At 50.6% G+C, this 15428-nt stretch overlaps 1 protein-coding gene across 1 annotated transcript in view; it reads right to left on the bottom strand.

Moving 5' to 3' along the window:
- Positions 1–11531, bottom strand: part of TLL2 (tolloid like 2) — a 122753-nt gene extending 111222 nt beyond the window's left edge. Inside the window, exon 1 of the mRNA XM_078434684.2 lies at positions 11062–11531. Coding sequence (XP_078290810.1) covers positions 11062–11263 — 202 coding nt within the window. The 5' untranslated portion in view covers positions 11264–11531. The remainder of the gene's footprint in view (positions 1–11061) is intronic.
- Between the last annotated feature and the right edge of the window lie 3897 nt (positions 11532–15428).

The raw sequence follows: 15428 nt of genomic DNA, 5'->3' as shown, positions 1-15428 counted from the left end.
CTGCGCATCTCAAGGACACCCCAATGTTTACTGAGCATGCCTTGATGAACTCATTCATGTGTCAACTCTGATTTTGAGACGCAGCTCAACTTGGGGCTTCTCCCACACACAGATCTATGATCTCCCTCCCATCTTCCCTTCCTTTTCATTCCTGAGGTCACAGCCCAAGTCCAGTCCTTATGCTCCTAGGCCTAGAGCTCCTGATTGTCCTCCTACTTCCTGCTTCTACAGACCCTAAGCATATATGTCTTCACTGTAAGAGTGCTCTGCTCGAAAAACATCAATAGCTCCCCATTTTTTAAGGGACATGCTTCAAATGTCTCAGTTTGATATTCACTGTTCCAAGCTTCTTTCAGTCTTATCTCTACTGCTCTGAAAAGCAAACCAGAATAATTACCCAGCTCCAGATACATCAAAAGCATTCCTGTTGCCTCACCAGGACTCAGGTTGTTCTACCTTATGTGCCCTCCCCTGCACCCACCTCTTTCAAATCCCATCTATCCTTCTAGGCTTACTAGGAGGAAGCCTTCTTTGATTTTTTTTTTTTTTTTTATGGTGATTGCTACCTTTTCCAAATCCCTATGGTATCTCATTTGCTCAGATTCTCATTTGGCAAATACTGCTTGAGCACCCACCATGTGCCGGGCACTGCGCTGATGACCTGGAAATCAAAGGAGTCTAGTTTCTATGCCTTAGAGCTCATTGTCTCATATGGAGATAGGCAAGGAGCAAATAATCACACCAATGACTATACCCAGTAACTGATGGTAAAAGGTACCATGTAGGGAACCAAAGGTGATGAGAGATTTAAGAGATGAGATCTGATCGAGATCAGGGCCTGGGAAGCCCTTGGAGGGTCAGGGATGGGGGGAATGATACGTAAGCTGAGGGTCGTAAGCAGATCTGATTTTGTAAACATGATCAAACATGAGTTTCAAAAAGATCACTCTGCCTACAATGTGGAAAAGAGACTGCAGGAAGGAAGCTGGGCAGCAGGGGCATGGGTTCAGGCACTGTCGCAACAGCCCAGCTGGAAGCCCACCTTAGACCAGAAGGTGGCAATGGAGATGGGAGGGACGTGTATCAGCAGGGCTTGGGTTGGACTGCATGAGAGAGGAGGGGAAAGACAGGCATCCAGGATGGTGCCAGAGCTTCTGGGTGAAGCACTTGGGTGGACTCTGGTACCACATGGTACCTGCCTCCAGGGGGCTCAGCCCCAGGGAGCAATGTGAGTCCAGGGTGAGAGGATGGGAAACCACCACCAGCTCCATGGGGAGAACTGACCCAGGGACGTGAAAAGGTTTTAGGGCGGAAGGTAGCCTGCTCCTGTGGGAAACTGGCTCACACAGGACTCACATCAACTCAAGGCCAGTAACCCAGGTGGGAGGAAGGGGAGGAGGCTTGGTGCAAATTGCAGGATGAGCCGAGAGATAAGTGGCCCAGCTGGCGGAGCGGGCAAAGGCTCAGGTCTGAACGTCAACACTCAAGTGCTCGTGCAGGCGAGCTTGAGAATATTTATTGGTAATTGACAGAAGTGGTTAGAGGGTGGCGTGATCACAGATAGGTCTGTAACCAATCAGCAGGAAAGCTCGGTTCCTGTTGCTATGTTTGCATCCAGGCAGAACTGTATTATGAGCAGGCTAAGAGGATACCATGAGAAACCTGCTTATATGCATTTGGTTTATCTGTCATCCTCCCTCTGCTTCATGGATGAGAGCAAGCGAGCTGTGGAGCAATAAATTATCACTCGCCACATGCTATGGATCCCAAGAGAACTCTTTGCAGCCCTGAGAGGGAGAGATAAGCCTACACAGGCCACGGAGAGATTGTCACTTCTGGGGAAATTCTTAAATGGGGAACAGTAACATGAGTAATAGTAATCACAGCAAGGAGAAGAACTAACAATAACTGCTCACAAAACACTTCTGTTCGCTGCCTCATTTAATCCTCAAACAAACCTACATGATGGGCTTTCATATCGTTCCCATTTTCCAAATAAGGAAGCTGAGGCTCAGAGAGGTAAAGAACTTAGTCAAAACCACACAAGTAATGAGGACAGAAGCAGGCTTCGTGACATGGGCTGACTGATGCCAAAAACAGTGTCTTAAACATGATGGTTCACTGACCTGCTCTGCGACCCGGATGGCCACTCACCCAAAGCCTCCTTGGGAAACATGGGCCATCTAAGTCCTCTCCCTCGGGTGAGGAGAGTGGCTGGGCCCATCATCCTCAACCGACCTGACACCATGCACTGCCCCGGGCCTTCAGGGAAACGGATGGAGGAACAGAGAGGGACAGATGCCTTGTACCATTCTCCCCTGTGCTTTGGGACTCAGGGTACTTTGAAGGCCAGAACTGTCTCATCTTTGTTGGAGTCCCAGCCAAGGATAGAGAGAAAGGTAGAGAGAAGGTGGTGGGCTATGGTGCTCTGGGGAACAAGTGCACCAACGTGACCTTTAGACCAGGCAGCACAGAGGTGCTTGTTGACTGTGTGGAAGGGTTCAGGAGAAGGGGAGCAGCTCCAGGTTTGGAGCGGCCATGTGCTTAGAGAAGACAACAGGGGTGGGAGGCCCTGGCCCCACCGCTTACAAGTTCAATGTTCCATGTAGGCCCCAGCCCAGCCTCTCCCGCTGTGTAGCACCCAGACCACATCTCCCAACGCCCACAGGATCATAAGAGCCCAGATCATCTTCTGTGAGTGCTCAGATCATCTCCTGGCAGCTTGAGAGACCAATGGAGAGAGGAGAGGGAAAAGAGCTTTGAAAAACATCAGGTATGGATGGTCCAAAGTTCTAAGGCAATGTTGTAACCACTGTGAAGATTAATATAATTGTAGTTCTCCTCTTGAAAAGTACGGTGAGAGGTAAGAAGGCAAAAGTTTGGGGATCAATGAAGTTACATCCTCTATTCAGATTGCTTGAGTAGGTGTTCATGGCAGAAGGACTGTGCCACCATCAAGTGTGGTGTGGTCCCAAATCCTGCTTGCTACTTGAAATCTGGAAGAATGGATGCTTTTAGAAAGAAGAGTGGCCAGAGAGAGCCACTGGCTGAATGGGGGCCCCAGCCAATACCATTCACCAATCTCTAAGCAGTCAGGGGCGGACTTCTCAGTGGGGCCTAGACACCTGGTTGGCTTGCAGGGCATGAAACCACACCCCACTCCTAACATCAGGGAAGCCAATGACCTTCACGGCAAATTTGTTTTCAGACCAAGGTTTTTGGATAAGGAGGAACTATCAGCATCAGCATCATCAGGAAACGTAAAGCTCTGGAAACATCATTGTCTGGCATCAGTTGTTCAAATACTCGGTTTCCTACCATTGGAAACCTTGCTAAGTTTCTGTGGGATGATAGTAATAAAAACAATCTTTTCTGAATATTTGCCATGTTCCAGGCACTATTCTAAGGCTTTGTCTATATTAACACATGTCATCTTCATAATAACCCTATGTGGTAGATATTAGTATCCACAGTTTATAGACCAGGAAATTGGGGTCTAGAGGGCTTAAGAAGTTGCGTCGGGTGCCACAGGCATTAAGTGGTATAGCTAGGATCTGAACCCGGGCAGTTTGTCTCTCGAGTCTGCTCTCTCATAGCATGGAAGGTGGTGGTGCTATTCACATGACTCAATTTAATCCACACACTTTTTGCACATGGCAGGCTCTCCAGGGCCACAGAATTACTGTAATATTTCATATTTATTGAATGACTCCATTTGCTAAGCACAGTATTGAGTGCCTTTTTTATAACAACAAGCCTGCAAAATAGGAGTTTGTATTAATCGCATTATAGAGACGACGAAAACAAGGCTTTAAAGACCGTGAGACTTGCCCAAGGTTTCACAGCTATTAGGTGACAGAGATGAGAAGGAAAACCTAAGTCAGCCTGTCTCCAAAGCTTGGGTGCAGAGCCAACAGGCTGGGGAGCAGCTCGCCCCAGCCGGTTAGTGTCGTGAGAGCGGCTGGAGAAGCAGTGAGAAGCGACGGTCCCAAACTGACCACAGGAGGTGCTACTGAATGCTGCTGACCTTTCTACACCCAGCTTCCATCCGCAGCATCTTCTTGCTGAGGAGGCCATGCCCAGCCCTGAGCTGGACGCTCCCAGGGACAGGGCTAGGTCCAACTGACACTTAGATCACCATGCCCAGTGCGTGGCCCTGTGCTTGGTGGGTGCCCTGCAGATCCGGGGCTGCTGCAAATGGCTCCGTGGGTCAACTACTGCCCTGCTCCTCCTCTCTGTCTCACTGGACAGAGGATTAAAGGGCACGCTCCCAACCCATATTGCCATTCCAGAAGAGGGTGTGAGACACCGATCACTGTACAACTGGCAAGGACAAAGAAGAAAACAATGGGTTCCACTGATGTCAGAGTTGGGGATCCACCTTGGACGATGCCACTGAGGACTTCTCTGTCTGCAGAACTTGAGCTCTGTCTACAAAGACAACGCTGGAAGTCACAGGACCATCGAAGGTCTGGACAAAATGCACGGTTTCTCCCTATGCAAAATGGGAACTGACACAGCCACCTGTCTATTCCTGGGGCCAGGCTAAAGATCAGTGGGGTGGTCTTCTAGCTATCACTCAACTCTTGGAACATGATCATCCAAACGGGGCCCCTTCCTGGCCTCCCTCTCCCAGATGCTGCTTGCCCCAATCTGAGTCTTAGCCACCGTTGGGACTTCTAGGTTCTGTTGGGCATCCGATGGCCACACTCTCTCCGCCTGCTTGGTTGAGTTGCTGTGTCTCTGTATGACAGTTACTCAGGGGCCAAGACAGTGCCTTTCCTCCCCCAACTCTGCCCTGGTTCGTCCTCACCTTCTCTTACTTTTTAAAGAAATCTTTGTTGAGCTATAACTCACATACCGTAACATTCGCCCTTCAATTACTTAGGAGACACTGTTTATCAATAATTATCAGATCTGACCTTAAGAATCCCTGACTATACCACCTGAATTAAATTGTTCATTTATTACAAAAATTCAAATTCCTCTATAGCATGTCAACAAAAGAACTCAAAAAGTAGTTGTGAGTACCACTCTGTGCTCTAATAATGTATACATCAAACACTGAACACCTGCCTGTACCAAAAGCTAAGCACTTGACAAACACTGAATCGCTTAATCCTTGTAGCAACCCTAAATAGTGAATATTAACAGTTCTTTTCAAGTGAGGAAACTGAGGCACAGAGAGGTTAAGTAACTTACTCAAGGTCACAGAGCCCTGCATAGGCAGCAGATTTTGAATCCGGGTCTGTCAGGTGTCAAAGCCTATGCTCTTAACCACCTCAGGCCCTGCCCCAGTGCACTTTGCGGGGTGAAATATTAGGAACAGAGATGAGCTAGATATCACTCCTGCATGGAGAAGTGGGAAAATTAACTTTCATTTCGATACAGCCCTGAAATATTTTTACTCCATCAAATCAGCACCTGCTGATAAAAGGGCATCGTGACAAATAGGAATGAAAATAAAGTTGTAAAAAGGCCAGGTGCCCTCCCCTGAGTGTGGCCCATGGCGGTGGGAGCCCGACAGGAGAGAGCAGGGGCGCCAGGGTGATGGGAACAGGGTCCGCCAGGGAGACAGGCCTCCAAGGCACCACGGAATCCTCACAACTGTGCTTAAGAAACCAGGGCACCTGCCTCTGCCATGAAGGATGGAGGGGAGCTCTGGAGGGGAGCACTTCCCAGGACCCCATGATCCCCCAACTCCTCCCTGAGCACTTTTAGGAGGGCTGCAGCCCACTGGGCTGGGTCTGCTTCACTACTTCCCAGGCGGACAGTGAGCTTGGAGGCGCCTTCAGCCGTAGACCCAATCACACAGGGCCAAAATCATCATTCCCTCATTCAGCAAATACTGACCAGCACCTACGACGTGCCAGGCGCTGCTCGAGGCACGAGGCTTATGGTAGGGACTCAAGCAGACAAAAGTCCCTGACCTCACAGACTGTGATATTCTGGCCTCGCATCAGTAATGTGAGGGCTGCTGGCAACAGCTGCCCCAGAGTGTACTGTCCTCGAGGGCTCTGGATGGCCCCGAAAATCAGGGCCTGACTGGTACGGCCACTGTGTCTGGGAGAGAAAGACAAGGTAGAGTAGGGCCCCATGTTCCGAGCAGAGGTGAGGTCTGAAAGGGTGGGAAGGGATTGCAGGCTTCCTCATGAGGAAAGAGTAGCTCCCAGGCCAGCACCCTCACCACTGGCTCCTCAGCCATAAGCCATCAGGGGCCACTGACTATATTTACTTATGTAGCAATATACATTTTGCCATATGTCAACATAGAGCCGGGAGGAAGGCGCTGGCATTTATCAAGCCACCGGCTGAAAAGTAAAGCTGGCTGCCAGCCAGTTTCCTTGGGTTTAATAAATCCAAAAGGCTATACGGCACTTTACAGTTTACAAAGCACTTTCCCACGGTTTGAGCTTCACGTAGACAATTCTGGTGATCTGAGTCACGTACCCTCAGCTTAACTCGAGGCAGCTCCATGCATCGCTGCATGCCTCCCCACTTTTCTGCTTAAGAACTTGAATCTGTCTGACCACGGCACTAGCACGTGCAGACGAAGGCTGGCCGTACCGGGAAGTTAATGCCTGGAGGAGCGTGGCAGGTCCTATTTTCCCAGACTGGCTGTGACAATAGCCTGCATCCCACATGCTCTTCTAACAACGTGACTTTGATACTCCTCCCATGGAGAGGTGGGTCTATGTCCCTGCCCCTTGAATCTGTGAAGGCTGTGACCATGGCAGAAATGATGATAGGCGGTTTCTGGGGCAAGGCCACATAAGGCAACACAGTTTCCATCTGGTTCTCTTGGGATGCGTGCACTTAGAATCAAGCTGCCATGCTGTGAGGAAGCCTAACTAGCCCACACGGAGAGACCACTTGTAGGTGTTCTGGCCAACAGTTCCACTGAGGTCCCAGGCGATAGCCAGGCTCGAAGCACCAGCTGTGACCGAAAGAGGCTCCAGATGATTCCAGCCCCTAGCTGTCAAGTCACCCCCCTTCCCCACTGCCAACCTACAAGTATTCCCAGCAGAGGCTCAGACACTGTGGAGCAGAGACAAATCACCTCTGCGCTGCCCCTTCCAAACTCCTGATCCACAGAATCACCAAAACAATAAAATGGTTGTTGTTCTACACCACTGAGTTTCAGTGGTTTTTTTTTACACAGGAATCAAAGGAACAGGGAGCAAACGGTGAAGGACAGCAGCCTTTGGAGAAAATGTTCCAACCCCCTCTTGAATGGGTAGGAAATTCGAGGAGACTTTATGGAAGCATTGCAGAGGTCCTGGTGCATGCAAGACTCCATCAATGAAAGCAGTTACCTTCGCTGGATTTCCTCCTTCCTTGTTCTACTCTTCCTGCTTCTTGGGATCACCTCCCAAATGAACCAGCAACACACAAGTCCTTGTCTGAGGAATCCAGCTACAAGTAGCCTCAGGTCTGCCCTACAAGGCAAGTGGTTTATTCCCATCCCCATTTTGCAGATGAGAAGACTGAGGCACAGAGAGGTGAAGTGACTTGCTCAAGGCCACACAGAGAGTAAAAGGGAAAAGGACCTAGGCCTTCTGGTTCTGAATCCAGCTAAAGAATTGTAGACGAGGGCAAGCAGGCAGGGAAGTCCTCAGAAGCTTTGCAAAGGTTGTTCTCAAAAGCATGGTGGCTGAGAGCATGTCCTGTAACTCACTATCATTTGAACCCTTGGCCCCACTTACAGTTTAAGATGAAAAACAAAACAGCAGAGCCAGGCAGAGACCATGCCCAGAAAGACCAGCATACCTCCCTAGCCCCAGGCCAGGAGGATTGCACACACTCCCACTCCACGGGCATCTGATTTGAAAACATCCTTTTTTACAGCATTAGGTAGATTGTTTATTTGTTAAATGTTACAGTTTCAAACTTGCTTTGAAGGTCCACAGGAAGATTTCTTTCAAGTTTCTAGAAAACCTGTCTGTAAAGAATCTAACTGTAGGGGTGTCTGGGTGGCTCAGTCAGTTGAGTGTCTGACTTCCACTCAGGTCATGATCTCACAGTTCATGAGTTCGAGCCCCACATTGGGCTCTGTGCTGACAGCTCAGAGCCTGGAGCCTGTTTCGGATTCTGTGTCTCCCTCCCTCTCTCTCTGCCCCCTCTTGGACTTGCGCGCTCTCTCTCTCTCTCTCTCAAAAATAAACATTTAAAAATTAAAAAAAAAAGAATCTAACTGTATAACAGGCACTGTTTTAAGCATGTTAATCTATTATGAATCATCCTCATTTATAAATGAGGACAATAAGGCACAGAGAAAATATGTGTCTTGACCAAGGTCACACAAGCTTGTAAATGGCAGAGGAAATGATAAAATTCGTAAATGTTAAAAGGGTAAAAATGTTTTTGAAAATGTTAAAAGCAGTGAAATGGAAAATAGTAAAATAGTAAATTGTGAAACACTTACCCGTTTGGTCAGCCTCTGAGAGACTGAGCTGGAAGCAAAAGTCACAGAACCTCAGAACACTAAGTAGGAAGGAACCAGGGGCACAAATTCAAATACCCACAAGGTGGGAAGTGCACACAGGGCAAGACAGCTTTTGTGGACCAAGAGAACCAGCTCCCTGGGACTGTCAGTTTGCAACCTTAACAAATCTAACCACCTTGTCCTGTAGGTGAGCAACTGAGACCCAAAGAGGAGGGGACTTGTTTGAGGTTAACTCAGCTCCTGAGAGACCAGGATCAGATCCAAGACTCTCCTCTATGCACTCTGTGTCTGCAGCATAGTGGGGACCCCCACTCGAGAACAGGAAGGTGGGAGGTGTTTTAGATTCAAAATCCTGAAGCCCCCCTTCTTGGCAGAGGAATCAGGAGGTTAGGATTTGACTGGGATAGGGTGAGAGGCTGCCCCTAATAATTTGGTTTAAATGTGGACCCAGGAAATGCAGTGTGCCCCCTTGAGCTGAGAGGCATGTCCTTTTATTGAGGTCTCAATGCCCTGGCGAAATGCTTTTTGTCCTTCCAGAGGGCTTTTCCTAGATCAGGGAATTTCCAGGAGCACGGACAGCCAGAGATGCGACCTTTTCCTCAGGTCTCCCTTGCCATCGCCCTCTTCTGGCCGCTCTTAGAATGAGTACAGCTTAAGGAGAGGCCAAGGCAAAGTGAAGATCAAGGATGGCTGTGGAACATGCCTGGAGCAGGCTGAAACCAAGCTCCCAAGATCCTCTACTTTCCAGCCCTGCCTGCCCATCCCATCCTGTCTGCAAAGAGTCACGGAACACGCATGTCCTGGTTATCTGGCATTTTCTACAAAATTATTGGAGAAAAATGAGGCCCCAAAGAGGCAAATCTGCCTTAGGGTTATTCCACAAGGCCGAGACTGGGAGCCGGGGAGCTCTCACAGACAGACCCAGGCCTGGTTCACCCAGATTTGCAGCACCCAGATCAGCACCCAGCATACCAGAGGTGCTCAGTACATTCCTGAGCAGTCTGATGGCTTCCCCAGTCCAGGCCCCAGACGCCCACACCCATATTGCCTCCCAGAGCCCCCAGCACACATCCAGTAGAGTCCAGGATCTGACAAGTCCAGGGGATGGCTGATTCACCCATCCCATTTTCACAGCCTCAGTGTCTCTCTCTTTTCAGGGCAAGGCCACCACCATTCCACCGGTGCTCCAGAGCCCCTTCTCCCTGGTCATGAGCTGGGTGGCGTGAGAACTGAGAGACCTCGGTAGGGACATGCTACCTGCTGATATGTTTTCAAATGACCCAACACTTCTGCCCACCTTCGTAACTCAGAGGCCCCACCAGGTACAGGAATAGGTGGGAATTCTGGAGGGGTATTCCTGCAGGGAAAGACCAGGGCCCTCAAGCCTGGTTTGATCTTCAACCTTCACGAGATTCTCAGGTCTCACAACCCCTCGGCCCTCCAGCCTCCTAGTAACCTGGTTTTCCCCAGACTTCACCCAGTGCTGACCCGTCTGACCCCCAGCCTAGCCCACAGCCGCTGTAGTAACAATACAAATAATTACAGGACCACCTCATTTTTCCATTTGCAGAGAATTTTCCCATAAATCACTCGAGACCTCCTATAATTACCGTCCCCAATGAATTGAGGCTACCAGAGGTCTTCAGGGAGTGAAAGAGTGGGGCCGCTGGCCACGGTGGCCCCCCCCCACCCCGCCCCAGGCCCGGCCGAGCACAGCGCTAGGAAAGGAGGGAGGCCGCGCTCTCCTTTCCGTGCGCTCATCTCTGCGGGCCGCTGGCCGCTGGCCGGCGGCCGGGCCTCCGAGCCCATCTCTCAGGAGAGTGAGGACCGCTCTGTCTCGGCGGCCGGAGCTCCCCAGACTTGCCGGCTCCCTGGAACCTGCGCTCTGGCCCCGGTGGCGCTGAGGCCCCGAGCGCTTGGGCTCGGAAGCCACGCCCCTCGGGACACACGAGCCGGCTGGTGGCTTCGGGAAGGGAGCTGCGGCGCCCGAACCAAACGTGCGCCAGAAAAGACCCGCGCGTCCCGGGGCGCCGCTTCCTGAGGGATTAGAGCACCTGCCGGCTTCCATCTCCGCGACCCCCAGGCCCGGACCACGCTCAGGGGGCTACAGGGAAGTTTTCGGCAACTCGGGTCACGCGCGTTCTTCCTCTGCCACCACTTTCCCTTTGCCCGCTGTGCAGCTTTCCGGTTTTTGTTTTTTTTTTCTTCTTCTTCTTCTCTTCCCAAGAGCAGGCACGAGATGTCGGGAAACTTTGCGCACAACTTGCAAACGCGGGGGAAACCGGGGCCGCGGCTCCATCTGAGCCCGGGAGCGGCGCGCCCAGCCCCGCGCGTCCGGCAGCGGCTCGTGCGGAGCACCTGGCTGTCAGACGGCCGGGGCGCCCGCCCTCCTCCGCTGTGGGAACGCTCCCGCGGCCGTCACCCGGGGCGCGCCGCAGGCCCGCGGCCGGGACGTCCCAGCCGGAGTGGCATTGTTTTCCTGGGGAGCCGGGGAATCTCGGGGGAAGGGGAGGGAGACCCGCCCCACAGACGGCAGCGCAGGCTGGCCCACCACTCATTTGCATTTCAAAGGCAAACTTCTGCCGGACTTCTCCGGCGGCGGCCGCGGCACCTACCGGCTTTGCACGGGTCGTGGTAATGCTCCAGCTGCTGCTCCGCGCCCTCCTCGCCTTCCAGCGCCGAGTAGTCCGGGGCGGCGTCCGAGCGCTCCGCGAGCCCCCCGGCGCCGCGGGGCAGCGGCGGCAGCAGCAGCAGCAGCAGCAGCGGGAGAGGCAGCAGCAGTGACACCAGGGCCCCGAGAGCAGTCGCCCGGGGCATGGTTGCGAGGGGCCGGCGGAGACCGAGGGAGTTGCTTGCGTGCACGGAAAGCTCGGCTCGGGCCAGGGACCGTGCACAGGGTCAGGTCGGCGGCGGCCGGGGCACGGAAATTACGCGCGGCTGCCCGGCATGGCTCGGGCGCGGAGCGAGCAGAGCGCGGCGCCCGGGTCCGCGTCGGGGCGCCCAGCAAGCCGCCGCTCAGAGCTACTTGCCCGGCGGCCGAGGCTGCGGCGGCTGCGACTGTGGCGGTGGTGGCGGTGGTTGGAGCAGTGGCCGCTCCGCCCCTCTCCACCCGGGCTGGACCACACAGCCCTCGCCAGGGGCCCCGGGCAGCCAATCACTCGGGCGCCCGAGGCGAGGCCCCTCCTCTTCCCGGCACCTCCGCAACTTCGGAGGAAGGGGAGCGAGGTGAGGATGCTGAAGGCAAGGGCCCGGGGCCCGCCGAGCTCCCACCGAGCCGAGGGCGCCCTTCTCCGGACGCCACCGCGGCCTCCGGCCCCGGAGAACGCTGCTTCTGACGATCAAGGCTGGACTTCCCGCCTCGTTTTAGCCTCACAACTCACTTTACAACTCCCCGATGCACACGTGGGCGAAGGCAGGCAGCGGCGGTTAAGGCTCCGAGCACACGAACCCGATGTGAGCGGTCCGCGTCGCTACCAACTGGCTGGGTGCTTTCGGACAATCGTTTCTCTGTAAGAATGAAGTTAATCTTCTGTCCGGGAGCTTTCAGCTCAGAGGGGGGAAAAAAAAATCACAGATTGCGATTCTCTCAGCTTTTTCAACATCCCTCGTCCGGCCATGACGGGCGCTGGCTGCGGCACCCCACCTCACCTAACAGTAGCGGCTGGTGATACGGGTGCCTTGGGGGAAGAATTATTCAAAATGACAGATTTCCCCTCTTGGTGACCCTATCCTTTAGCAAAACAGTTTAAGATGCTTCATACAGGCCAAAAGATTGACAAATGAACAGCTGTACGTGCTATTTGTGTTGAATTACTGACATGTTTTTATTAAATAAGCCACTCACCATTAACTTGATGGAATAAAAATGACCAACTCCTCAAGTCTGGTTATTTTTTTGCCAATTAAAAACATATGCCCAAATAATTTAGGAGAATAATCAAGAGATATTTGAAACCCAAGGCCACATTATACCTTAAATGTAAAAAAACTGTCAGAACTGAGCCATTGTGATTTATAGACATACAAGGTACTATTATCATGAGGCATTTCAAAGACCTTTTTATGCAAGCAAAATTGGCCTAATCAAGAAGTAAAACACACCAATGTGTAAAGATTTTTCAGCATCACACCCAGTTGAACCTCACTGCGAGCAAAAAAAAAAAAAAAAAAAGAACGCAACTTCCTTTGAGGTTTTCATAGGATTTCACAGCCACTAATGGCAAAATAGCTGACAGGGAGCCCAGAGCCAGGCTTTATACAGGACTATGAATTTCCTGCATTATGGTAACCTGCCTTCTTATCTATTAACTGGGATTACAAGTCCTTCAAACCAGTAAAGGTGTAGAAATGAACCACTGTATGCGGGCTCTTGGATATTTTGTCTTGGCCCTTAAAAAAGAAATCCAAGTTGACCCTGCTTCATCATCAAATGGGCACACACAGAGAGGAGCCAGATTGGCCAAGAAGATCTAGTTAGGAACTCACAAGTGGAAGACATCTGGGAGGAATGGATGCCACCAAATGGCAGAGAAGGCCAAGTGGCCATTAAACAGGCAATAGGTGTGGGAAGGGGTTGAATGGCATTTCTGCCTGAATGCTGGAAGGAGTCAAACCCAATGCCATTGTTCCATGCTCCCAACACAGTGAAGGTCAGCACTTGTCAATAGATGAGTCCACAAAGTCAACATCTAAGAAGCCTCACAAACTTCTGCGACACTTCCAGGTCTCCAGATGGCACTAGGCAAACAGCCAACTGGCTTCCTCATTAGCAGGAATTCCTCTGGAAAGTAGACATTCCAGGAGACCTCTTGTGCAGGCCCTGAGGCTGTGAGCTTTTATTGCTTCTAATCCCCACCCGGTGAGTAGCTAACAGGTCTCCTCACCAACACTCCCAGTCCAAATAGTTTGAAGACACTGGTCCTCCTGGATGGGCCTGCCGCACAGTTTTAGGTCAGAAGGCTTGTCATGATGCGCCTATGGCTGTCAACCAACAACTAGCAACAGAACATTTGCATCACAGTATTGAAAGGTTAGATAGGAACTGAAAAGGGATGGTTAATTTTTCTCAGTTCTATAGTTCCTGACCTCACTCACTACTTTTATAGATTCAACTCTAATCTGGGTTCACACAATTTTTAAAATATACATACTTTTAAACTTAAATCCCATGGGAAAACTAGTGGTAGATTGAAAATAAAAGGTTTTACAATAAGCTAAAGCTGCCCAGCTTAGTTGCATGGTCACATTCCTAATTATTTGTGGGTTTCCTCCCCCATAGCTCTGGTCCTGTGGAAAACCTCCAAGTGGATACAAGTTCCTGCGCACCCCCCCCCGCCCCCCTTGAGTCAGATGTCTGTCCTCCACCCAGCTCGTTCCCTCTACTTCTGTACACCCAGAGCAATCCAGTTCTCTTGCAGCAGCTCTCAACCCCCCCCCCCCCAACCCCCAAGTTTTAGCCTCAGCTACTCCACACAGGCCACTTGCTCATTTTGCCATTGTAGGCCACTACACATCAACACCATCTCCTCCAGGGCAGGGAGAGAACCTCCAGAATAAAGCAGCACTCTTATCTGGTGGCTCATTCCTTCACCTACATCACTGACCACCCAGAAGGCACCTTTGAGTTCTTTGGAGGTTATTAAAAATGTTACGATTTTTAGCAGCTGTTTAAAATCCCTTGTGGCCCTTCTCCAAAATCTTTACCCGAACTCAGGCACACCACACCTTACCATCCACCTTCAGGCCTTCCTTTGGCTCCTGCCACCTCTGGCTGCCCACCCTCCACTCTTGTTGCAGTGAGCACCTTGCAGTCACCCTAACAGGGCCTTGCTGCTTCACACCTCCAGGTCTCTGCGGGGACAACTTGATAACCACACAGCCTGCATCCTCGTGCCAACACCTATTATATAATAGCTACCACACTTATGACACTTACCTATTTCTGTCTGTCCTCCCCTACTGGTCTATAACCAACTCCAACTTGGAATCACCTTCCATGTTTCACTCTCTAGACCCTCCCTTCCCGTCAATGACCTTCAAGGTTAAGTCCCATAATCTTAGTGGCTTAGACTGAGCCACTAAGAATAACCATGACACTGGCCAGTTAAAATGACTTACATCAACTTCTCCCTACAACTGTCTCCTCCATTTTGTAAATCTGAACCTGTTATCACCTTAAACATGCAAAGCTTTGAAAACAATTTAAAATGTTTAGACTGTATCACCACTGACTCCACATGTCCCACTGTAGGCACACTCCCCCTTTTTCCACTGTTAAACTGTAAATTAACTTTAATAAAAGTTCTCACTTTGAAATGCAGAAGCTGGCTGTATAAGATTCCTTTATCCTCCTAATTTTCCAACCACAAAGTGCTCATTAGTGATCAAAAGGAATCCAAATTTGTACCAACTTCAACTATTTGGCTAACAGGAATTTGTCAAGTACACATATTGACTGAGGTAGCTAATAAAATCAGGGGGAGGAGAGAACCAAGAATGTTGACAAGGATTTAAATAACTAAAGCTGGAGATGAAAAACAGAAGTAAAATTGACCTGGAGAAATTAACCTGATTTTGATGTAGCACAACAAAAATAACCTCTTCCTTGGTAGAGAACACTCATTTTCAACATGATGTCTTCCTAAATTATCTGCTCCACAGACTGGAAAGGTAATGTCCCCATTTTACAGTGACAGCGGCCAAGACAACAGGACCATGATCTTGATTACTTCAGGCCTAAAACAACACACTCTTTAGCTGTTCTAGCTTTTTTTCTATAATACGTAGTGGTCTACCCTATCAGCTTCACAGAATGGTTGTGAGGGAACATATGTGACAATGCTTTGACTAGACCATTTATTATCCATCAGGAGAATGACAGGCATGGGAGTAGTGGGGTTTGAGTGTAGGAGTCACAGCTTGTATCCAGAAGTCAAAAGAATGATAATAAAAGAAAAATAATTTTTGAAAGACCTTATTTATT

The sequence above is a fragment of the Panthera onca genome, chromosome D2, assembly GCF_046562875.1.
Source record: "Panthera onca isolate mPanOnc1 chromosome D2, mPanOnc1 haplotype 2, whole genome shotgun sequence".
Taxonomy (NCBI): Eukaryota; Metazoa; Chordata; class Mammalia; order Carnivora; family Felidae; genus Panthera; species Panthera onca.
This window is presented reverse-complemented; position numbering and strand designations above follow the sequence as displayed.